Consider the following 25,513-nt stretch of genomic DNA (forward strand, 5'->3'; position numbering starts at 1 on the left):
CTGTAGCGTTTGACCACGGGATCTAGCCCTTTGACTTTGCACGGACGTGCTTTGACCAGTGGACCTCCCCACCCGGTTGTGTTAGGTCAGCCCATAGGAACACTTTGGAGCAACATCCAGGCCAGACCCATAGCAAGATCCCCTCTGTGTAGACCCCACGCGTCCGTTTCCCCCCTCCAGGTGCCGGCGGCGGCGCCGTCCGTGAGGGGGGCACACCCCGGACACGCGTGCCGGGCGTTTGCAACCGCCACAACACTTCCAGACTTGTGAGAGGACGCCTACGCAAGATTTGGCGGCATGCTAGCCCCCGGAGGCCGCCGGCCACAGCCGTAGACGCGCGAAGGGCAATCCGCGTAGAGGGAATTTTTCGGATACTTCTCCATCACCAAAAATTATGAAAAAATATACCATCGTTCCTATAGCACATGTGCCCACGTTGTGCAAAAAAAACTCATGATTTTATCGCGCTCCGAGTATTTAGTAATATTGACGCCGCATCGTTACCGCAGAAGTTCTACTACCGTGTCATCGCCGTCCGTGAGGGGGGGCCACGCCCCGGAGACGCGGCCCGCCTCTTCGGACATGCCACCACACCACCCCGCATGTATGAGGGCCCGTTGCGACGCTCCGGTGGCATTGCTACCCCCAGTGCCCTCGTCCCGCCTAACCCTGTAGCGTTTGACCACGGGATCTAGCCCTTTGACTTTGCACGGACGGGCTTTGACCAGTGGACCTCCCCACCCGATTGTGTTAGGTCAGCCCATAGGAACACTTTGGAGCAACATCCGGGCCAGACCCACAGCAAGATCCCCTCCGTGTAGACCCCACGCGTCCGTTTCCCCCCTCCAGGTGCCGGCGGCAGTGCCGTCCGTGAGGGGGGGAACCCCCCGGACATGCGTGTCGGGCGTTTGCAACCGCCACAACACTTCCCGACTTGTGAGAGGACGCCTACGCAAGATTAGGCGGCATGCTAGCCCCCGGAGGCTGCCGGCCACAGCCGTAGACGTGCGAAGGGCAATCCGCGTAGAGGGAATTTTTCGGATACTTCTCCATCACCAAAATTTATGAAAAAATACCATCGTTCCTATAGCACATGTGCCCACGTCGTGCAAAAAAACTCATGATTTTATCGCGCTCCGAGTATTTAGTAATATTGACGCCGCATCGTTACCGCAGAACGTCTACTACCGTGTCATCGCCGTCCGTGAGGGGGGGCCATGCCCCGGAGACGCGTCCCGCCTCTTCGTACATGCCACCACACCACCCCGCATGTATGAGGGCCCGGTGCGACGCTCCGGTGGCATTGCTACCCCCCCAGTGCCCCCGTCCCGCCTAACCCTGTAGCGTTTGACCACGGGATCTAGCCCTTTGACTTTGCACGGACGGGCTTTGACCAGTGGACCTCCCCACCCGGTTGTGTTAGGTCAGCCCATAGGAACACTTTGGAGCAACATCCGGGCCAGACCCACAGCAAGATCCCCTCCGTGTAGACCCCACGCGTCCGTTTCCCCCCTCTAGGTACCAGCGGCGGCGCCGTCCGTGAGGGGGGGCACACCCCGGACACACGTGCCGGGTGTTTGTAGCCGCCACAACACTTCCAGACTTGTGAGAGGCCGCCTACGCAAGATTTGGCGGCATGCTAGCCCCCGGAGGCCGCCGGCCACAGCCGTAGACGCGCGAAGGGCAATCCGCGTAGAGGGAATTTTTCGGATACTTCTCCATCACAAAAATTTATGAAAAAATACCAACGTTCCTATTGCACATGTTCCCACATCGTGCAAAAAAACTCATGATTTTATCGCGCTCCGAGTATTTAGTAATATTGACGCTGCATCGTTACCACAGAAGTTCTACTACCGTGTCATCGCCGTCCGTGAGGGGGGGCCACGCCCCGGAGATGCATCCAGCCTCTTCGGACATGCCACCACACCACCCCGCATGTATGAGGGCCCGGTGCGACGCTCCGGTGGCATTGCTACCCCCCCCCCCCCCCCCGTGCCCCCGTCCCGCCTAACCCTGTAGCGTTTGACCACGGGATCTAGCCCTTTGACTTTGCACGGACGAGCTTTGACCAGTGGACCTCCCCACCCGGTTGTGTTAGGTGAGCCCATAGGAACACTTTGGAGCAACATCCGGGTCAGACCCACAGCAAGATACCCTCCGTGTAGACCCCACGCGTCCGTTTCCCCCCTCCAGGTGCCGGCGGCGGCGCCGTTCGTGAGGGGGGGCACACCCCGGACACGCGTGCCGGGCGTTTGCAACCGCCACAACACTTCCAGACTTGTGAGAGGCCGCCTACGCAAGATTTGGCGGCATGGTAGCCCCCGGAGGCTGCCGGCCACAGCCGTAGACACGCGAAGGGCAATCCGCGTAGAGGGAATTTTTCGGATACTTCTCCATCACCAAAATTTATGAAAAAATACCATCATTCCTATAGCACATGTGCCCACGTCGTGCAAAAAAACTCATGATTTTATCGCGCTCCGAGTATTTAGTAATATTGACGCCGCATCGTTTCCGCAGAACGTCTACTACCGTGTCATCGTCGTCCGTGAGGGGGGGGCCACGCCCCGGAGACGCGTCCCGCCTCTTCGGACATGCCACCACACCACCCCGCATGTATGAGGGCCCGGTGCAACGCTCCGGTGGCATTGCTACCCCCCCCCCCCAGTGCCCCCGTCCCGCCTAACCCTGTAGCGTTTGACCACGGGATCTAGCCCTTTGACTTTGCACGGACGGGCTTTGACCAGTGGACCTTCCCACCCGGTTGTGTTAGGTCAGCCCATAGGAACACTTTGGAGCAACATCCGGGCCAGACCCACAGCAAGATCCCCTCCGTGTAGACCCCACGCGTCCGTTTCCCCCCTCCAGGTGCCGGCGGCGGCGCCGTCCGTGAGGGGGGCACACCCTGGACACGCGTGCCGGGCGTTTGCAACCGCCACAACACTTCCAGACTTGTGAGAGGCCGCCTACGCAAGATTTGGCGGCATGCTAGCCCCCGGAGGCCGCCGGCCACAGCCGTAGACGCACAAAGGGCAATCCGCGTAGAGGGAATTTTTCGGATACTTCTCCATCACCAAAATTTATGAAAAAATACCATCGTTCCTATATCACATGTGCCCACGTCGTGCAAAAAAACTCATGATTTTATCGCGCTCCGAGTATTTAGTAATATTGACGCCGCATCGTTACCGCAGAACGTCTACTACCGTGTCATCGCCGTCCGTGAGGGGGGGCATGCCCCGGAGACGCGTCCCGCCTCTTCGGACATGCCACCACACCACCCCGCATGTATGAGGGCCCGGTGCGCGATGCTCCAGTGGCATTGCTACCCCCCCCCCCAGTGCCCCCGTCCCGCCTAACCCTATAGCGTTTGACCACGGGATCTAGCCCTTTGACCTTGCACGGACGGGCTTTGACCAGTGGACCTCCCCACCCAGTTGTGTTAGGTCAGCCCATACAAACACTTTGGAGCAACATCCGGGCCAGACCCACAGCAAGCTCCCCTCCGTGTAGACCCCACACGTCCGTTTCCCCCCTCCAGGTGCCGGCAGCGGCGCCGTCCGTGAGGGGGGGCACACCCCGGACATGCGTGCCGGGCGTTTTCAACCGCCACAACACTTCCAGACTTGTGAGAGGCCGTCTACGCAACATTTGGCAGCATGCTAGCCCCCGGAGGCCGCCGGCCACAGTCGTAGACGCGCAAAGGGCAATCCGCGTAGAGGGAATTTTTCGGATACTTCTCCATCACCAAAATTTATGAAAAAATACCATCGTTCCTATAGCACATGTGCCCACGTCGTGCAAAAAAACTCATGATTTTATCGCGCTCCGAGTATTTAGTAATATTGACGCCGCATCGTTACCGTAGAACGTCTACTACCGTGTCATCGCCGTCCGTGAGGGGGGGCCACGCCCCGGAGACGTGTCCCGCTCCTGCCTCTTTGGACATGCCACCACACCACCCCACATGTATGAGGGCCTGGTGCGACGCTCCGGTGGCATTGCTACCCCCAGTGCCCCCGTCCCGCCTAACCCTGTAGCGTTTGACCACGGGATCTAGCCCTTTGACTTTGCACGGACGGGCTTTGACCAGTGGACCTCCCCACCCGGTTGTGTTAGGTCAGCCCATAGGAACAATTTGGAGCAACATCCGGGCCAGACCCACAGCAAGATCCCCTCCGTGTAGACCCCACGCGTCCGTTTCCCCCCTCCAGGTGCCGACGGCGGCACCGTCCGTGAGGGGGGGCACACCCCGGACACGCGTGCCGGGCGTTTGCAACCGCCACAACACTTCCAGACTTGTGAGAGGCCACCTACGCAACATTTGGCGGCATACTAGCCCCCGGAGGCCGCCGGCCACAGCCGTAGACGCACAAAGGGCAATCCGCGTAGAGGGAATTTTTCGGATACTTCTCCATCACCAAAATTTATGAAAAAATGCCATCGTTCCTATAGCACATGTGCCCACGTCGTGCAAAAAAACTCATGATTTCATCGCGCTCCGAGTATTTAGTAATATTGACGCCGCATCGTTACCGCAGAACGTCTACTACCGTGTCATCGCCGTCCGTGAGGGGGGGCCACGCCCCGGAGACGCGTCCCGCCTCTTCGGACATGCCACCACACCACCCCGCATGTATGAGGGCCCGGTGCGATGCTCCGGTGGCATTGCTACCCCCCCCCCCCCAGTGCCCTTGTCCCGCCTAACCCTATAGCGTTTGACCACGAGATCTAGCCCTTTGACTTTGCACGGACGGGCTTTGACCAGTGGACCTCCCCACCCAGTTGTGTTAGGTCAGCCCATAGGAACACTTTGGAGCAACATCCGGGCCAGACCCACGGCAAGATCCCCTCCGTGTAGACCCCACGCGTCCGTTTCCCCCCTCCAGGTGCCGGCGGCAGCGCCGTCCGTGAGGGAGGGCACACCCCGGACACCGTGGCCAAACCCCGGAGCCCCAAGACGGGCGTCTACGCATGCATGAACACTTTCACATATGCATCGGGACCCGTGCGATGTTTCGGTGACATAGCTACACCCCCCACCAACCAGAATTCCTTCCGTGTCGACCGTTTCCCCCCTCCGTGACACGGTGATAGCGACGTTCGTAACGGGGGGCAATCGATATACCATCGGGTATGTTTTTTAGATAAGGCATAATTATCTTATGCAAAAACAAAAACTAAAATAAAGTAAAAATAACAAAACAAAGTAAAAAATTAAAAAATAAAGTAAAATACACGTATGCCGACGGCAAGGCCGTCGACATATCTGTGCACACACGGAGGTTGTCCCCCGGATTGATGACGTGGCATGGCACACGGATCGATGACGTGGCAAAGGGGCCTATGCCGACGGCTGTGCCGTAGGCATACCTCTGCCACAGATAACCAAAGTAAAAATAAAAAATTAAGTAAAATAAACGTATGTCGACGGCAATCTGTGCACACATGGAGGTTGTCCCACGGATCGATGATGTGGCGTGGCAGACGGATCGATGATGTGGCAGAGGGGCCTATGCCGATGGCTATGCCATAGGCATACCTCTGCCACAGATATGCCGACGGCCGCCGTTACCTCCCGTCGACGTAGGATCAACGCCGTCAAATGGTCAGTGCTGACCGGGCAGGTGGGCCCGGGATATGCCGACGGGCCCCATAGGCGTACCTCGGGCAGTCCCGACGGCCTCGTCTATGCCGACGGTGTATGCCGACGGGCCCCATAGGCGTACCTCGGGCGGTCCCGACGGCCTCGTCTATGCCGACGGTGTATGTCGACGGCTTTTCTACGCCTACGGCCTATCCTTGGCCGTCGGCATAGGTCCATAGATGCCGACGGGGGCCGTCGGCATAGATTTGGCCGTCGGCAACCCCAGATGCCGACGGGGGCCGTCGGCATAGATTTGGCCGTCGGCGGTGAGTGGTGACCGGCGAGGCCCACGAACTCGTCCGGGAGCTCGAACATGGTGCCTGCTCCAGAACGTCACGAACGTGATGACCTCGCGACTACCTCGTGAACGGGTATGTTAGACGGCTCCAAGAAGGCGCCGCCTTGCAGAGCTTGAGGTCAGCGACAAGCTAAGGACGGCAAGGTCTCCAATAGGCCGAACCCAGCGCATGAAGTTTGGGCAGCACAGGGCTCGCAGGTGCTCAGCTCCTCTTCGACTCCTCGTTCAGGTGGCGCATTGCAGAACGGCCAGTCGGCCACGGCATGCTGGAATGCGATCCAGGAGACCTTCTCCTCACGGAGCCCTGCAGTGAACACCCGCATCGTCTTGGCCACAACAAAGAAGGGCCAGATGACTGTTGTCGAGTACACCAGCTAGATGAAAGCCCTAGGCGACGAGCTGGCGTCTGACTAGATGAAAGCCCCCTCACTATGGAAAAATCTGTCTATACCGAGCAGCAGTCTGTATGGCAGTGTTAGGCCAACTCAAATGCAACAGGGACCCAACGGATGTCCTTTTTCATCTGTTTGGGTCACCAATTAGGCCTTGTCTGTGCCATTCCGGCCAGTGCACCTAACCGCCGTCCCCTATAGTCCGGCTCGACAAAACTGCCTGCCCATTTGGCCCTCTCCGCCGTTTTTTGAACTTGCATGGGTCATAAACTTACATATATCATGATAAACATAGCAAATAGATAGCAAAACAGGAAGCGAATAGTTAGCATTTTTGCATAGTATCTATCATATGTCATGCCGGCATACAACATTGCATCAAAAGGATTTGGATGGGATTTGAAAGGTTTTTTATGTTGGGGATCGTAGCAGAAATTTAAAATTTTCTACGCATCACCAAGATCAATCTATGGAGTAATCTAGCAACGAGGGGAAGGGGAGTGCATCTACATACCCTTGTAGATCGCTAAGCGGAAGCTTTACAAGAACGCGGTTGATGGAGTCGTACTCGCAGCGATTCAAATCGCGGAAGATCCGATCTAGCGCCGAACGGACGGCGCCTCCGCGTTCAACACACGTACAGCCCGGGGACGTCTCCTCCTTCTTGATCCAGCAAGGGGAGAGGAGAAGTTGAGGGAGAACTCTAGCAGCACGACGGCATGGTGGCAATGGAGCTCGTGGTTCTCCAGCAGGGCTTCGCCAAGCACTATGGAGGAGGAGGAGGAAGGGCTGCGCCAGGGAAGAGGTGTGGCTGCCCTCCCACCCCCCCACTATATATAGGGGCAAGGGGAGAGGGGGAGGCGCCCTAGGGTTTCCCCTAGGGGGCGGCGGCCAAGCAGATTGGATCTCCCTAGGGAAAATCCTAGGGATACTTGCCCCCCAAGCCAAGCAGGTGGAGGCTTGCCTCCCAAGCCCGGTGGAGGCGCCCCACCTCCCCAAGTAACGTGGGAAAGGGTGTGGGGGGTGCACCACCCCTTAGTGGGCTGGTTTGCCCCTTCCTCTTTGGCCCATGAGGCCCTCCAGCACTTGCCGGGGCTCCCGAAACACCTTTCGGTTATGCTGGCCATAGCCTGGTACCTCCAGAACACTTCCGGACTCCAATATCCTTCGTCCAATATATCAATCTTCACTGCCGGACCATTCCGGAACTCCTCGTGACGTCCGGGATCTCATCCAGGACTCCGAACTACCTTCGGTAACCACATACTATTTCCCATAACAATTTTAGCGTCACCGAACCTTAAGTGTGTAGATCCTACGGGTTCGGGAACCATGCAGACATGACCGAGACACCTCTCCGGCCAATAACCAATTGCAGGATCTGGATACCCATATTGGCTCCCACATGTTCCACGATGATCTCATCGGATGAACCACGATGTCGGGGATTCGATCAATCCCGTATTCAATTCCCTTTGTCAATCGGTATGTTACTTGCCCGAGATTCGATCGTTACCTTGTTCAATCTCGTTACCGGCAAGTCACTTTACTCGTTCCGTAACGCATGATCCCGTGACTAACTGCTTAGTCACATTGAGCTCATTATGATGATGCATTACCGAGTGGGCCCAGAGATACCTCTCCGTCATACGGAGTGACAAATCCCAGTCTCGATTCGTACCAACCCAACAGACACTTTCGGAGATACCTGTAGTGCATCTTTATAGCCACCCAGTTATGTTGTGACGTTTGGTACACCCAAAGCACTCCTACGGTATCCGGGAGTTGCACAATCTCATGGTCTAAGGAAATGATACTTGACATTAGAAAAGCTTTAGCATACGAACTACACGATCTTGTGCTAGGCTTAGGATTGGGTCTTGTCCATCACATCATTCTCCTAATGATGTGATCCCGTTATCAACGATATCCAATGTCCATGGTCAGGAAACCGTAACCATCTATTGATCAACGAGCTAGTCAACTAGAGGCTTACTAGGGACATGGTGTTGTCTATGTATCCACACATGTATCTGAGTTTCCTATCAATACAATTCTAGCATGAATAATAAACGATTATCATGAACAATGAAATATAATATAATAAAAACCAATTTATTATTGCCTCTAGGGCATATTTCCAATATTTTCTTGTAGGGGAAGTACAGTCGCCTCGTAAATAGATGTGAGGTGATGACAGATTGAATAACGCAAAATCGACAAATCAATTTATCACTTTCATATTTTATCTTTTCTATGCTTCCCTAGTTTTATTCTTCCTCGCTCTTCGTGCTTGACAGCAGCGATCCACGCGGCCTTAGGGGAGATCAGATCAAACTAGGGCAGCCTATAGCCCCCGCGCGCCCTGAGAGGTCCCTCTCGGATGTGTGGGGTTTCGGGTCTCCAAAGACCTCGTCGGTGTATCTTGCATATCGCGCTTGATGCCAAAGGTACTGGCGTGTGTGCATGAGGAAGCAGTGGAACGGGGTGAAGGCATTATGTCGAACACCATAAAAGTGGGCATAGCGACAAGAAATTTTCAGGGGCACACAAAGGCACATGTAAGCTTTCCGTTGACCGCCATCTGCGTCGCGCGGTCACATCCCGCACCAACTTCCTGTTCACCTTATAAGCTTATACATCCAAACATAACAACTTATGAATCAACTAACTATAATCGCCTATGATGTAAATTCCGCAACGCATAACTTATAGCGAAGACGAACATGTATGGGACGTTCGAAACCAAGTTCATGAATTGCTCCGCAAAGGTGCGGCCAACAAAGTGTGTGTGCTCCTAGTTTCCTCTCGCATAGCGACAATCTAGCGAGAAATTATTTTGGGGCATACACACGCGACCAGGTTGGCCGTGCAATTTACTCCTTAGCAATTAATACTTGCATGCTCTCAACATATTATATACGGTGATTTATTTTTAACTAGAAAATTGTGCATAACAAAATACTATCTATAGCCTCTTATACGCCGAGGGATCATCCCTACACATAAGAGAAGACAAACGGACATGGAGTTTCTTAGCCCGAGCTCATATCAGCTTGGGTGAACAGTGAAATCAAAAAATATTGAAACAAATATTCAACAAATTCTGATTTTTTTAGCGACAAACATTGACAAAAGTTTTCAACGCTTGCGAAATTTCATCATTAAATGACATTTGTAGAAGCCGTGGCTAAAAAAACAAAATCAATACTCAAAAAATGTCATTTCCAACAGTATTTTGGAGTGATGATTTTGTAAGGCACAAATATCTAGAAATAACTCCATAAAAAATATACATTGTTTGATCTAATAATCATATGGAATATGGAGAACTTATAATATGGATTATGCTAGAGAGAAAAATGGCCACTCCACTAGCAGGATAAACATTTAGAAAAAACTCGCTAGCTTGCATCTGCCCTCCTGAGTTTTTAGTAGTTCGATGGTCACGGCGAAATAGTATTTGCCATACTTCTTCAGGCCAATTATGTCATGAAGGAACGATATGGAATAGAGGGCATAGACGGGTGTCCTGTGAGCACAACATAATAAACGTTAACCAGCAGAGACATCATTAAGAGATAGTGAGTGTACATTTTTGGCTCCGGGCTCCATGGAGCCCGAATACATACTCTACCTATTAAATGGAAAGCACTGCATTTCGCGAGTACCCACTCTCTTCTTTTTAGGCACCAGAAAACTCAATATTTTTTACACGATGTTAAATAACACTCCGCAGTGCATAAATCAATATATACTGGCATGGTGACACTTAGGAAGTTAGGAGTATCTCTTAAAGTGTTGATTCTACTTTATTTCTGGTGCATAAATAAACATATTTTTCAATGGTAGCAGCATGCAAAGTATCACTAACAGAAGTGTTTAAATTGCTTCATTTTGGTGCATGTATCAAAATATATTGGCAATGTAGCACCTTGCATCCTTTATTAATTTGTTAAATCAAGATTCAGGTACATTGTTGTTTTTGTTCTGCTGAATGGGACAACTGAGGCCCTGCTTGGAATCGGTGTATTTTTTTACACCTGTATTTGTTTTACAAGTGTATCTTACCGGCCGTGTGCTAATTCCAGCTGAGAATCAAAACGACGGATCGTGGTCTGTATATTTTACAGGTGTAAAAGCGCTGGAAACGACATTCCAATCAAGGCCTGAATGGAACCACGTCCCTACCTTCTAACTACTTTTTGTTGAGGAACATTCGGTGTGCACTCTTCATGGTTTTTTTATTTTTGTGTAAAGCACATAATTATCCTTCTAAACCCTTCTTCACTAAGATAAGTAAATATTACTTGGATTTGAAATGTATGTATGTTATCAATGTATTTTCATAATAAATATACCTTTATTCACCCAGAATTTACCTTAACTTGAACATATAATTATGCACATACAAGTAATACCAGATCAAAAACGTACTAGTGCAAATGTTCCGAGACTGTTGCATCGTTAAAGTGGAGTGCAATACTCAAAGAGTCGAAGTGTAGGGTGTGAACACTATTTTTCTCATATAATGTTTCCATACAAATTTGTGGGATGCAAATATTCCTTCTGTATGTTGGAAACTCATGCCGTCAAAAGATAAGGCGGAACTGCAGACCTATGGCCATTATGGGAAACAAATATTACGTGTGCATACATACATGTGCGAAAAAGGACAAATTGTAGTCGCTGGACCAAGCTAAATGCTTTAGTCTCTTATAAGCAAGGATACGGTTGTTGAAGACGCAAATTTAACTGTTGTAGAAACATGTGAGTAATATTTTGCATAGAATAATGTGTTCCCTAATTATTTGGCCAATCTTAATAATGTTGTATGCATCAATACCCAAATTATGTTCAAGAGTTTGACTGCAACTACTGTAGGACATCATGTATATTTTGGAATGGATATAGTATATAAATTACTTTGTGGATTGCAGTGCAATTACACATCTAAAATCTTTGCTTCTAGTAATCTCGACAAGAAAATAATTAGGTACTCAACGCAATATAGAAATGCTCTCGCGGAAAAAGTTGCAGTAGTCATACCTGATAAAATCAATGGGAGCAAGATTTTTCCTGAAATCTTTCACGGCCATGATTATAACAATAACTGCATAGAAAGGAAAGTATAGCATTTTACATGGCTTGATACATCAGACATACAAGTTCAAATTACCAACTGTGTAGTGCAACAACTAACCAAACTTGAGGCGCCCGAACAGGTCATTCGAGAACCCCTGTCTCCGGATGTGTGAACCCAAGACACTGAGCCTGTAGAATGCGTAGCCCAGTACAACATCTAGAAATGTCGAGGGATCTAGCTTCCACAGTTGATAGCAACCAATGCATGCAATGAGCACACCTGAAGAAGGAAGAAATAAATTCCTAAATTTTGGGATGAGACGAAAACCAACAATTGAATGAGATTAGAGCAGCAAAACATAATATGTATGCAAAAAACCATTTTGTGTATATATCAACTAATAATATGTGCTCCCTTTGCAGACTAATATGAGACCTTTTATAGATCACTAAAAGGCTAAAAGGTCTATATTAGTTTACAGAGGGAATACTAATGATATTGGCAAGGACTAACACCTCTAGAGGTTAGAGTACAAACACCCCCTCTCCTCCATCTTCTTTCCCACTCCTTTGCGCTCCTCCTGTTTGTTATAATGCACATTGCTATCGTTCTCCTTCCACCTTCTCACCTTGACATTCAAGTTAGGCCGCCTCCCTCTTCCGTTGCCTTTTATGTGATCCTTTATATTCCTCTTGTCCTCTTCTCCTTTCTTCCTACGTCCGATGGCAAGCGTACTAGCAAGCGTTTGGGTTTGGTCCCTATGTTTGATATATGAAGCTTACTGGATAGAGTAAATGAAACTAACAATCAAGGTATATAAAGCATCAATGAGAAACAAAAAGACCACTGAGGGCAATGGCGGAGCTGAGTGTAGACCAACAGGGGTAGTGCCCCACCCCCCTTAATTTTTGGATTCATTGAAGAGCATGCTAGATTTTAGGCCTAACTAGTGTTTCGACTAGAGATTAGCCCCTCATTCCCTACTAATTTGTTCCCCTTACAGTCATGACCCCTCTTAATTTTTTCTCAAGATCCGCCACTGACTAAGGGGCACTTAGTTTGGGCTTACACAACATCCTCAAGGCCCAAGGGATCACATGCGAGAAATAATGAAAATTTTTTGGCCCACTTATTTCCATGGTTGGCTTGGATTTGCATGTATCTACGGGAAGCTGCCAAGGAGCAGTATCCCAAGATTCTTCGTGAGACCCAAATAAGGGTGTCTCAAAACTTCCCACAAATTTATGCTACACTACCACTGTGTGACCCACAATATCCTAATCCCGCTCTTGAGTACCTCTTTCTCCTCATTCTCTCTCTTCTTCTCGCTCCCCTCTAATCCTCTATATTTTCGTGTTGCTCCCTTCTTGTTCTCTCTTTCTTCCTCGCTCCCCATGTGCACCATAGTTCTTTCTCACCGCCGCCACCTACTCTGACACCACCTTCGCCCCTTTCATTCTCTCTCACCTCCATCCCGTAGGGCTTCTTCGGTTCCACCACCTACCAGTGTCGGTTGCCGCCACCTACCCACAACCCAGATCTCTCAGCCCATCCCCTCCCCTTAATCCTGCCACGGTCGCTTACATCACCACTGGCGGGCTTGTCTCTTGCCTCGAGATTCTCTGCCTCCTGATGTTGTCAATGATGGCGCCTATCTTGTTCACCAAACTGTATCCTGATTTTCTCATGGACAACCACAACCTCCTCCATGTAGCTCTCTGCCACCGGCTTTGTTCACGCCATCATCAAGCAGCCACCAGGTCAACTTCTTCTAGCCCCCGACAGATGGTCCACCTTTTCCATTTCTCCCCACCATCCTCCATCCTCTAGCGTCGTTCACCAGCGCGAGCCGGTAGCAATATCTCCAGATCCAACCAAAGTTACAGTTTGCTCTACAATATTAGCTGGTTGGTCCATGTTTGCATTCTTAAATTTTGTCCAAAGTGTAGTGAATCTCCTGAGCTTTTTATGTTTGTTTTCTGGTAGGATGATCGCACAATTCAAAGGATGAACACATGTCATGATCAGACAGTATCACAACAATAGCAACACCATTGTGAGTAATGAGTGTATATGTAGTATATATTTGATTGGTGCCTACTTGTACTCAACTATACATTGACACGGTGTTCTATTGTAATTTTGCTCTTTGTGATTTTTTCTCAATTCAGGGTCACTTTTGCGGTCAAATAGTAATATATATATATAACGACATTATTCTTTAATCAGGGTACACCTGAAATTTAGGGGCATTATAAAGAGTTGACTTAGCAATCGTTCATCCACTCTACTAAAGCAGCGACAATTAATATAGATCGGAGATAATAACATTTTTCTTCATGTAATTAACAGGTGGGACCATGCAAATCTACATGTGAAACAACAAGTGACCCCCTTCCAAGTCCCCACGCCTCCCGCTGTACGTGGCATCTCCCCTCACCCAATTCCTCTCCTCCGATACCGCTTTTGTTCTCCGATCTATGTTAAGGTGAGTTCAAGATCTAAGCCCAATGTAATCCCCATGCTTCCCCATTCGGTACGTGGCAACTCTACCGGCGATTGTGTCACCAGATTTTACTTGGCCACTTTTGCTGAACGATTAACAGCGTTTGAACTTTGCACCAAGCTGCTTTTACTGCACTCCCTCCATCCGGTAAAGAGTATACATTTGGCTTTAAAATTTGTCCACAAAAGAGTGTAATCATGAAGACCAATAACACAATGGTCTTGATATCTACTTGAATAATTTTTTCTCTCTCTTGTAGAAATTAAGAAGACCATGTGTAGATTGTTATTGGTCTTGATTACCGTGTCCCAATGCCTTTTAAAGTAGAAAAAAATAATTCTCTCTCATCACATGGTAATCAAGACCAATGACAATCTACACATGATCTTCTTAATTTCTACATGCACTTAGCTCATTAGGGATAATTGATTAAAGAGAAGAGAGATGATGGCTTGCACTTTTTCAATATATTTTTTACTTCACTCAATAATTTTTCATAAAATCTCTAAATGTACACTTCATCGGACGGAGGGAGTATATAGAAAAACCGATTAAGCTATACATACCGAATGGCATGCCGATGTGGTAGTCCTCGACGTCGTAGACGGTCTTGAGAGAGCGGATGTCGCCGAAGTTGTCCACGAGCGCGCGGCAAGCGTCGGCGGCTGCGGCCTTGAGCGCAGCCACCGCCTCCCCGGACTCGCGCACGAACCGGAGCTGGGTTTCCACGATGTCCTCCTCCACGTACGCGGGAGGGTCCTCGTATCCCCACGGCCACCGGTAAGGTTCCTTGTCGGCGCCACCGGCGGCGGCGGTGGCGGCGGCGTCCTCGTTGCTGCGCGGGGTGCAGAGCTGCGATCGACGGGCGACGGCACACGTTAGTCACAGCAACGATCGGCGAGACCCGCAGGTGCAGGCATATGAACGGTACAGGGCGACCGACTGATCGATCGACGGCGCTCACCAACGACACGGGACGCGCTGTGCGTGGCGGCGCGCGGGGCGTTCGGGCGGCCGCGACGAGGTGCGCGCGGAGGGGGGAAGAAGAGGCTGGGGCAAGAGGCCGCAACGCGCTCGCCCTAGGAAGCAAGGCCGGCGGCGCCATCACGGGCGAGCTCGAACGATCGATGCAAAGCCGGATCACGGGATCAGGGCTAGACTTCGTAACTAACCAAGCGCATGCCCCCCGGCTTATATTCAGAATCCTATATACTTAAGAAGTTCACCCCCACTACCTGATTTATCTTAACATGCAAGCTGTCCAGGTCACATGATGCCACATCAGCATTTAGTTTCCAAACAGCAACCAATAGGTCAACTCTACGCATGCAGACCATCGTTTTGTTTTCAGCCGTGAAAACTAACCGACTCCTCCCTCACATGCGACATTTCATATCAAAAGTTAATCTCTTCCGCCGTTTCCTTTCAATGCCACTTCGTTGGATGATTCCTTCATCTCCCCCTCAGTGAATAAATTTCCACTATGATTAGTAACTCTCCACCGTGGTCATCCTGATTCTTCTTCTCCCTCTCTCTTTATATGCGCTCCTCTCCATACCGTGCCTCCACCGATCAAGTCTTATTAGGCCATCGCCACCAGAGACTTGAGCACTAATGCCGGCATGGATCCCCGTGATTGCTGCCAGCCGGGGCTTTGTTGGCCCAAGTCATACCTCTCGGTGGTGCGCCCCACTATCGGTGTCCTCCAGAAACAACTCATCGGCTGGATGGGGTGAGCTTCTCCTTCATCTTTATCGCCTCATATCTGAATATTTTTTTGCTGGCTTCGGTGGAAACTTTCATTACGAGAACCGGTGCTCACTTTGTAGCACATATGTTCGTTCCTCACACCGTCTGGTCACTTTACAACAACGGAGGCACCGACGCTGTCTTGTGGCAATATGTGGTCACTTGGCGGCTTCACTGCAACAAGGTTTGCAGCACCTGGGGCGGCCTTGTAGCATCATGCTATGTGCAGCGTGGCCGGCTTGCATCGCCGCATGGTCCGCTTGTGGCATTGGCGATGACCTTGAAGCACCGCGCGCCTGGCGTTGCAGCACCATGTGGCCCGTCTTGCATCGTCTCCAGGCTATTGCAGTCGTAGCGTCCAACCCGCCAGGCCGCCACCCCTTGCAACAACTCGCGATAGACAAGGGGAGCTATGGGATGGTCTCAGAAAAGCAAGCACGACGAGCGTGATGCTGTACAGTTTTTTTTTTAATTTGGGAGATCGGGGGAGTTGGTAACGGTATGGCGGAGCACAACGTTGGGGGTAGCTACGAGTGCTGCAGGGGAAGAAGATAATGTTTGGCGGGGTGGTGGGGCACGTGGAGAACGATCAGTTCGGCGTTCACATCCATAGCGAGGGAGATGCCCAGCCTCAAGACCGCAGGCTATATCCAACTGCAAAAATGCTAAACGTACTGGTTGTTACATGAGCTTTACGGGACCCTTTCCTCTAATTCGCGCATGGCTGATGAAACATTATGATTTTTTAATCTATAAAACGTTATGATCAGCCGGCTAAAAAACATCATTTGTCATTTTAGTGAAAAAAGACATGCAAACGTGTTGTCCATGACAAAAAGAGGTGCATATGTGTGCATGCTCTGATTTCCTTTTTTTACCAATTGGTATCTGGCTTGTGGTCATGTACAAATTTAGATGTACGGAAGTATTGCTACTGGATTTGTGTATATTTTTTTCTGACACTTTTGAAGGGCTTACATGACTATTACGGATAAGCAACAAGCATTCATGTTAGTAGTTTATGTAGGCCCTCGGGCTAGGCTTGGGCCTTTATTCAGCTTTGTTTCAGTGAATATGGATTTCTGATCTGATTTGGGCATGATTTCAGTTCATCAAACTTTATGTTCCATGTATTTTCATGTTAACAATGCATTCATCTTCCTCCGCGAAAAGGATGAATGCTTTCTAAGAAGGCAAATATAAAGATACTTTGCGATATTTTTTTTTGTACTTTTCATATCATATCATCAATTGTTCAAATAGAAATATATTTATCTCTTTTAATTTTTATACTATCTTTTTACTCCATAATCCATCTTCTACATAGTGCTTCAAATTCCCGCAGCAACGCGCGGGGTATCATCTAGTATCAATAGGCTACGAGATCAATTAGGTTTGGCCTACTTATGTTGGGTTTGGCCAGCTTTCGCTCTTCTCGTTCCAAGAAATTATTATGTGGTGACGAGGTAACTAAAGTGGTACTGTGCATTGTGGAAGGTGAGGAGAGTGCACAATGCATCAATAGTACTTATCTGCTTTTAATCTCAAAGGTAAAAAATCCCTGCATTTGTGGAAGGTGGGGAGAGTGGATGGTGCATCAATAGTACTTATTTGGTTTTAATCTCAAAGGTAAAGAGTCCCTCCGCGCTAACCCAATTCCTTCCAATCAACGTATGCAATGTTTTACATAAGATTGCTTGTAAAGTCATTGCTAACGGGCTGAAAGAGATACTTCTAGAAATTATTTCTGCAGAGCAGTCTGCCTTTGTCCAAGGGAGGCATATTACTGATAACATCATTGATTAACATTATTGATGCTTATAAGTGCTTGCACTTTATGAAAAGAAATAAAGCCTTGAAACATCGCCACTGTGTCCTAAAGCTAGACATGATGAATGCGTATGACAGGGTAGAATGGACATATCTGGAGGCTGTAATGCTCAAGCTTGGCTTTTGTGAGAGATGGGTTTCAATTGTCATGAATATGGTTTAATCAGTCTCATACACGGTTCTCTTCAATGGCAAGAAACTTGACAATTTCAAAACTTTGAGAGGTATTTGGCTGAGAGACCCATTATCATTCTACCTTTCTGTGTTAGCAGCGGAGGGCCTTTCAGGCCTCCTCAAAAGAGATCATTTGTTGCATTTGAGTGGGATTCAAGTGGCTCCTTCAACGCCATGAGTTAACCTTTTGTTATTTGCTGCGATAGCCGACTGTTTTTCAAGGCAAATGATTCAGGGGCGATGAAAGTGTCAAAACTAGTGGATTCCTATTGCCAAGCTTCTGGGCAAAGGATCAATACAAACAAGTCCTCAGTTTATTTCAGCAAGGGAACACCAAACAATGTCAGACAAGAAGTAAAGAGGGTTCTCAACGTTCATACTGAAACTCTTAATGAGAAATATTTGAGTATGCCCTTTGATATTGGTTTTTCCAGGATGGGTGTTTTAAAATATCTGAAAGACAGGTCATGGTCTTAGATGAAAGGTTGGATTGAGAAAACTATCTATACATCAGGCCTGCATGCGTTGTTGTTTTCTGTTTTCTTTAGGCTTGTTGAGATGTGCCCTCAGCAGTGCCCCGTACTATTTGTCTTGTTGGTACTTTGTGTGTGTGTGTGTGAGTGTGAACCTTGTTGTATCCGTTGGATGTTGTGATGGTTTGCTTTATTTATAAAGCGGGGCGAAAGCCTTTTTCGAGAAAAAGAAAAAAGAAAATCTTATTAAATCAATAGCACAGGTCGTCCCGGTTTTCTCGATATCATGCTTTAAATTGCCACAAGGTTTATGTGAAAAGCTGAATAAGCTCATTCGTCAGTTCTTCTGGGGTAGCAAAGAGGTTCAAAGAAAAACCACACCTTAATTGTGAGAACAAAAAAATCTAGCTACTAATGCTTGCTAGCAGGGTTTATGGCATGTCCCAAACATGCATGACTTGCTAATGGGGCATGACTACGTGTTTAGTAAGAATAGGTAGATTTCAAATATTTAGAAATCAAATAGATTTAGAATATGAACATAAAAATTACGTGCGGCAAGTTAATACAATGAGATTCACTTAGGATTAATGTACTAGTGCATGATGGATGTCAGAGAACTAGGGATGTTCTTATAGATAAAACATCCATCCTTATGTTGAGATAGTAAATCGAACGGTTGCATTACCTTTGTCCTAAAATATAAGACATTTACTTTGTCACAAAAATTAATATAACTAGACATATTCTTAATTCTAGATACATTAATTTTTATATTTTTGAGACAAGTAATTAAGGACGGATATTGATAGAGGGACTACTTATTAGTGAGGTTTTGTGCATGCTCGTGACGTGGTAGGTATGCCTGACTTGCTGTTGTGGTCGGGCTGCAGGAATAGAAAAAATCATACTATAATTGGTCCCATGTCTCAACTATTTATTCCCGCAAAAAAATTACAACTATTTGGAAAATAGTTACTCGCAAAAAAAACTACCTAAATGCTCAAAAGTGTAGCTGCACTTTTTTATAAAAGCGAGCGCACACTCTTGTCTCCCATCCCCACGTGGTCCCGGAATTATTTTTCATGTGGTTGTCAGCCCGTGAATTCTCTTCACACGTGAGACCACATGCAAAAAGCGTATGGTGGCTTCAAGTGTTAAAAAAGCATAAATATGCATGCATTTAATTTGCGTTTTCAAATTTTCAAAAAGGTATAACTTTTGAACTGAGCATCAAAACTCGGATCTGTTTTCACCGCTAGGTTTCACGCGACGAGCTCTTCAAAACTAGATCCGGTATGAATACGTTTCGACTAACTTTTTTTCATGAGGAATTTTAGGTTCTACAAGAGCAACTTTAGTGCTATTGGAAAGCAAATTTTTGTTAGTCTGTGTAGTATGACTGCTTATCATAGAAAATTCCTTTAAAGTTGGCTACCATGACTACCAAGTTAGCTACCTTTACTGCTAAGTTTCCTACCATCATTAGCAAGTATTCTACGATAACTAGCTTTGCCTTGAAGTTGATAGTGATGTAGACAACTTAGTTTTCGAGGTAGGCTAACATTATTCTAAGTTGCCTGCCATGGCTAGTGACTAGCTTAACATCATACTTAGTTGCATGCAATAATTTTTGGTATGGTAAGCAACTTAGTTTCATAGATATGCAACTTAGCAACACTAATAGGCAACTTTTCAATGTATTGTAGGCAACTGATACAGTAATGGCAGAAAACTAAGCATCACCAATAGGCAACTTATAATGTTTGTAGGCAACTTAGAAAAACAATGATAAGCAACTTCATAATATTACAGAAAACTAATTTGCAAAGTTAGGCAACTGAGCAACAATGGTAGGCAACTAATTACCAATATCAAGCAACTAGGCATCCATACCAGGCAATTTCAAAGTATTTGTAGGCAACTGAGACTCAACCGTAGGCAACTGACGTTCAACAATAGGCAATTGAGCAGTTGTGATATGCAAGTTGGGATAATGTTATCAATAAAACATTGATACAAATAGCCCAGTGAAATTGATTGCATGTAGCAGTAAAGGCGCCTCATGTTTCGTGTGATTTTCTGATTTTTACATAAACCAACCTAAGAGGCGGCCCTACTAGACAAAAAAAGGAGTTGCTTGCCTAGAGCATAGAAGTTGTCTTCATTGCACTCAAAGTTGTCCATGAAAAAAGTTTGTCAAAACCTACCCATATGATATCTAGTTTTGAAGCATTCGTCGCAAGAAACCCGACGATAAAAACGGTTCTGAATTCTGAAACTCAAATCAAAAGTGATTTTGAAATTTTTTGAAACCCCAAATATGCATGCACGTAGAATCTTGCTGAGAAATCGTGAGGCGAAAAAAAAACTATTTTGAAAATAGTTAAACATTTGCTCACTACTCCATGAGGCGGAGTAATATTCTTTTTCTATACGGTTGCATTTCTGCATGCGCAGCTTCTCAATCTCTCGATCTTGTCGGCAACCTCCATCATTGTCGGCCTCTCCTCACCGGTCAAGCTCAGGCACCGTATAACCAGCTCCGCGGCGTCGTCTATCACCTCGTCCCCGAGCTCCTCCCTGACATTTCCGTCCATGATCTCCCGGTGCCTTCCCCCTTGGACAGCCATGACGAAGGAGAATGCGAGGCTGGTGTCATCCTCCTCGGGGCCGTCCGGGCAGAACGCCTTCCTCCCGGTGAGGAGCTCCAGCAGCACCACCGCGAAGCTGTACACGTCGCTCTTGCAGGTGAGCTGGCACGTGAGCAAATACTCCGGGTCGAGGTACCCGCAGGTTCCCTGGACAAGCGTCGCCACCTGGGCCTCGTCGGCGGGCGCGAGCCTTGACGCGCCGAAGTCGGAGACCTTGGCGGTGAGCTCGCCGTCGAGCAGGATGTTTGCGGACTTGACGTCGCCGTGCAGGATCGGGGGCGAGGCGGACGAGTGCATGTAGGCGAGCGCGTGCGCCGACTCGGCGGCGACGCGAAGGCGCTCCCCCGGCGGCAAGGGCTCCTCGCTCTTGCCGCCGCCGCCGTGGATGTAGCGGTGGAGGCTGCCGTTGGGGACGTACTCGTAGACGAGCATGGGCACCTCGACCTCGAGGCAGCATCCCAGCAGCTTCACCACGTTCCTGTGGTTGATCTGCGAGAGGATCAGCATCTCCTTGGAGAACTCCTTGAGCTGCTTCTCATCGGCCACCCTGGACCTCTTGATGGCAACGGTGGTGGTGCCTCCGGCGCCGGGGAGGACGCCCCTGTAGACCACGCCGTTGCCTCCTCGGCCGAGGACCCGCGCCTCGTCGAAGTTGCCGGTGGCCTTCTTGATCTCCTCCTCGGAAAAGATCTTGAACGCCACGCCGGAGCTGGCCAGCGAACCCAGGTGCTGCTGCAGGAGGAGCCCACCGTTCTGCTCGAAGAACCTCTGCTTTGCTCTCAGCATCCTCCTCTTCTGAAGACTCAGGTGTGCCCAGAAGCACGCCAGGATCACCATGAACACTCCTATGCTTACACCTGAACAATTTGTTCATCATTACAAACTGTTTTATTAGTAATACAGTACAAGGTAGCTAGAGGCTATTGCCCATGAATTTCTGTCAAATTCATGTTTTGGAACAAAACTTGACGACTCAAAGCATGTTATACCTGTGACAGCCTTCAACGCTAATGTGAATTTGTCTTGCTGGTGGCAACCATCCTGCACGGTCGAGTTTCCACTCCACCCCTTGGGGCATGTGCAGAGGTAGCTGCCTGGCGTGTTGGTACACACACCGTAGCACGGGTACAAATCATGTCGCGCGCATTCGTCCACATCTTCAGTTTGAGCCAGTTTGACAGAATTCGTCAGTACGATGAGCAAGAACTGAGCGACGGGACAAGAATTTCGGGAACAGAGTATACTGGAGTCGGACTAGTACCGATGCAGCCGCCGAGGACATAGGGGTTCCCCTCGTAGCCGCTGCTGCAGTTGCAGACGTAGCCCGGGCCGTTGGTCGAGTCCAGGCACACGCTGTGCGCGCTCCGGCACGCGTAGGCGGTGGCGTTCTCCCGCACGGCGGCGCAGGAGGCCCCGGCGCCGGCGCCTCTGATGGCCCAGTCCAGCACGACGGGCACGGCGAAGTCGCCCGTCCTGTTGAAGTGGGAGCCGGCGTACCAGAACCACCAGGCGTCCACCATGAACGCGTAGGCGCAGCCCGTGGAGTTGGCCAGGAACGTCCCTCCCTGCTGCTGCTGGCGCCGGCCGAAGCTGCGGAGGTGCGGGCGGTAGGAGGCCAGCCCCAGCGGGATGTTGCTCTGGCAGCAGCCGTCGTCGCCCCGGCACGACCCGGGCAGCGCGCGCTCCGACGGCCGGCACACCGACATGCACCCGGTCACGTAGTACCCCCCGTCGTCCACGAAGTAGGCCAGGTCGGGGCAGCCGATGGCCACGAACTTGCTCTTCATGGAGGAGAAGAGGAAGGCGCTGCCGTTGAGGGCCATGGGGTACTCCCGCCGGCCAAGAACGCGGCCGGAGCCGGAGGCACGGTCGTAGCAGGCGCGGCTGGCGTTGAGCAGCACGGTGGCCTCGGCGGAGGCGAGCGAGATGGCAACCACCTCGTGGCCGTAGCCGGCCACGGTCAGGCGCGGTGGGCGGCGCGTGTCGTCGCACTCGAGCCGGAATCCACGGCCCTCGGCACGGTGGCAGCGCGCTCCGATTCCGAAGGGGTAGGGGACGGTCACGTTGCCGCACTGCCGCCGGCACCCCGGCGGCCGCTGCGCTGCTGCCGGTGGAAGCAGCGGCGCTGCCAGCAGCAGCAGAACGGCAAACATTGCCATGGTTGCTGCAGTCAAAGCTTAGCGGCGGCTGCCTGGATGGACCGCCTTTGGCGTCTGAGCAGAGCACCTGGATTTGATTGGTGATCGACGGAGGATGTCAAGAAAAGAAACGCAGAGACCAGAGAGCGGCAGTGGAAGGACGACACGTCCTTACCAGCAGCTTCGTTGACGGGGAGCACACGGCGAGACATCGAACTCGAACCATTAATCGCCCGGAGCTGTCTATCTGACATGACGTAACTTTTTTTTTGTTGATAATAAATATCTGACATGATATAACTTCTTACCTTATTTATAACGCACTGCGTGTGGAAATGGTCAATAGGCGCTGCGGGCCGAATAAATACGAGTAAAATTGGTTGGTGCTCGAGGTGAGGGCGCTATTATGTAGGACAACGAATTGGGGGTTTGGTGGGCTTAGGGCCTGTTTGGTTACAAATAAGTCACCAACTTATAAGTCAAAAAGTGAAAAAATGACTTATTTTGTCAAACAAACTCAACTTATAAGTCACCCAACTTATAAGTCATAAGTTGCTCCACCCCAACTTAAAACTTATAAGTCACCCCCTTTTGTGTGGGTCCCACCATCTTTATATAAAAAACAAGATGGAAAGGTGTGGTCAGATGACTTATAAGTCAGGTGACAACCAAACAAACGTGACTTATAAGTCACTGGTTTTAAGTCACCTGACTTATAAGTCAGGTGACTTATTGAAACCAAACAGGCCCATAAGGTTTTCCAACTCATGGATTTTGGGCATGTAAAATGTACTGATTCATCATGGGCATTAATTTGGGGGAAATATGACTTTTTGGATTCAGGGTTTTCGGAAATTGTGGGTTTGCTGATTTGAGAAAATGGGGTATTGATTAAAAGCCAATGGGGTGAGGAAAATGATGTTTTTGTATACATAAACACACATGAGCATGTTTGTGTTATATCATTATGCTTTTGGGACATTGGCATTTACACTTGTTGGGGAAATAAGCATGCTTTAGATAGTATTCCCTCCGGCCCATAATACAGGAACATTTTACAAGCTGACTTAGCTTGCAAAATGTTTTTATATTATGGGACGAAGGGAGTAATGTTTTTGTGGAAAATGCAAAAGGGCTATAAATGATCTATTGTTGTAGGAAAAAAATGCAATAATCACTTCTCAAGCGAGGGTAGACGGAGAGTCGTCATGTAATCGCGTGTAACCGCAAGTAAGACTCCGGTGGATGGGGCTCTTTACCCCCTTTTCTTTCTCTAATACATTATACACACTCGTGTGTATCCTCAAAAAACTTCTCAATCGAGATGAATCATGGTAATTATTTTGCTGGAACTAGCAACCACGGAGAATACTGCAACGAACACTCAATCCGGTATGATTAGTATGGCATGGATAATTGGAAACCCATTGTGATTGAGAGTTTGGTTGGGGAGATTGAGTATGAATACGAGGGGAGAATAAGATAGGACAGGTGTGCCCTGGGTATGATAATGTACACGAATGGTCTTAGAGAGATTAAGAGAGGGGATGATACAATAACAGAGAGCATGATGCCATGTGTTACAAATGGTAATTATTTAAGAAATTGTTTCTTGATCACAATGACAACATCATTTCTTACATTTCACTTGTCGTTGTTCACTATGATGACGATGACCCACGCCTCGTCGAAGTTGTGGGTGGCCTTCTTGGGCCTAGTTCTTTTCAGCTTTTGATTCTTCAGAATCAGATTCTGGGAAACTGTCCACATAATCAGTTGTCGAGTTCTTTTTCAAGATTGTTGTCTCAGAATGTCGATGAGTTTGTGCTGAAATTTATGTAATGTCCCTGAACTGAAAATGTGTGCTAAATTGCTAACACTTAGTTGTCTCAAACAGTTTCTCGTCAAGTGTGAACACAAAAAAGATTTATGAATATCACAGTGGTAAATATTACAATTGGAATGGTTATAAAATTTGCTTTGTTACAAAAGGGGCCAACTACAAATAGAAGGAATAATTCAAGGTACGAGATTGCTAGTAATAGCCTCACGTGTGCGATCATGGTACCGTCATCTTTTGGTAGTAGAGAGTTGGCACGGTAATGGAGGTTGCACATACGCATTATTGTCAAACTTGCCAAAATGCTCATCGTGTAACTTGGTATGACAAATCCAATTATGGAGACACATGCATGCAGTGACAATCACCTTTTGGGTCTCTAGTTTGTACCATGGCATGCCTCCGAGAATTCTCCATTTCATCTTGGGAACACCAAATGATCATTTGACGACATGTCGCACAAATGAATGGCAATGGTTGAATGTCTCATGTCTCCCCATCGCTGGGTGTTGTTGGAACTCCGGTACATGGTATCATTGCCCTTTGTTTTCTTTCTTCTTTTATTTTTCCTTGTTCGCTTCTTTAAAAAAATCATTTTTCTCTTCTTCCTTATTCGATAATTTCGTTCAATTCATGAACTATTTTTTTAAAGTTGATGAACCTTTTTCTTTTTTTGGTGAACTTTTTTAAAATCGATGAACTTTTTTCATTTTCTGATGTTTT

General features: G+C 48.6%; 2 protein-coding genes across 3 annotated transcripts; both read right to left on the minus strand.

Moving 5' to 3' along the window:
- Positions 1 to 9,730: 9,730 nt before the first annotated feature.
- Positions 9,731 to 15,090, minus strand: LOC147972034 (uncharacterized). The gene is made up of 5 exons (XM_087522913.1): positions 14,897 to 15,090; positions 14,499 to 14,784; positions 11,544 to 11,705; positions 11,390 to 11,453; positions 9,731 to 9,872 (listed from the first exon to the last, which is right to left on the minus strand). The coding sequence occupies exons 1-5, from the start codon at positions 15,035 to 15,037 to the stop codon at positions 9,731 to 9,733; spliced, it is 795 nt and encodes a 264-aa protein (XP_087379039.1). The 5' UTR covers positions 15,038 to 15,090.
- Positions 15,091 to 20,181: 5,091 nt separating this feature from the next.
- Positions 20,182 to 23,199, minus strand: LOC125509838 (wall-associated receptor kinase 2). Of its 2 annotated transcripts, XM_087521240.1 has the most exons (4): positions 23,126 to 23,199; positions 22,074 to 23,038; positions 21,802 to 21,969; positions 20,183 to 21,669 (listed from the first exon to the last, which is right to left on the minus strand). In XM_087521240.1, the coding sequence occupies exons 2-4, from the start codon at positions 22,969 to 22,971 to the stop codon at positions 20,591 to 20,593; spliced, it is 2,145 nt and encodes a 714-aa protein (XP_087377366.1). In that variant the 5' UTR covers positions 22,972 to 23,038; positions 23,126 to 23,199; the 3' UTR covers positions 20,183 to 20,590. The 2 variants fall into 2 exon arrangements, with proteins under 2 accessions (XP_048530820.2, XP_087377366.1); XM_048674863.2 differs by lacking the exon at positions 23,126 to 23,199 and having other exon boundaries at positions 20,182 to 21,669; positions 22,074 to 22,988.
- Between the last annotated feature and the right edge of the window lie 2,314 nt (positions 23,200 to 25,513).

This window comes from Triticum urartu, chromosome 5A, assembly GCF_056163025.1.
Source record: "Triticum urartu cultivar PI428250 chromosome 5A, HENAU_Tu73, whole genome shotgun sequence".
NCBI lineage: Eukaryota > Viridiplantae > Streptophyta > Magnoliopsida > Poales > Poaceae > Triticum > Triticum urartu.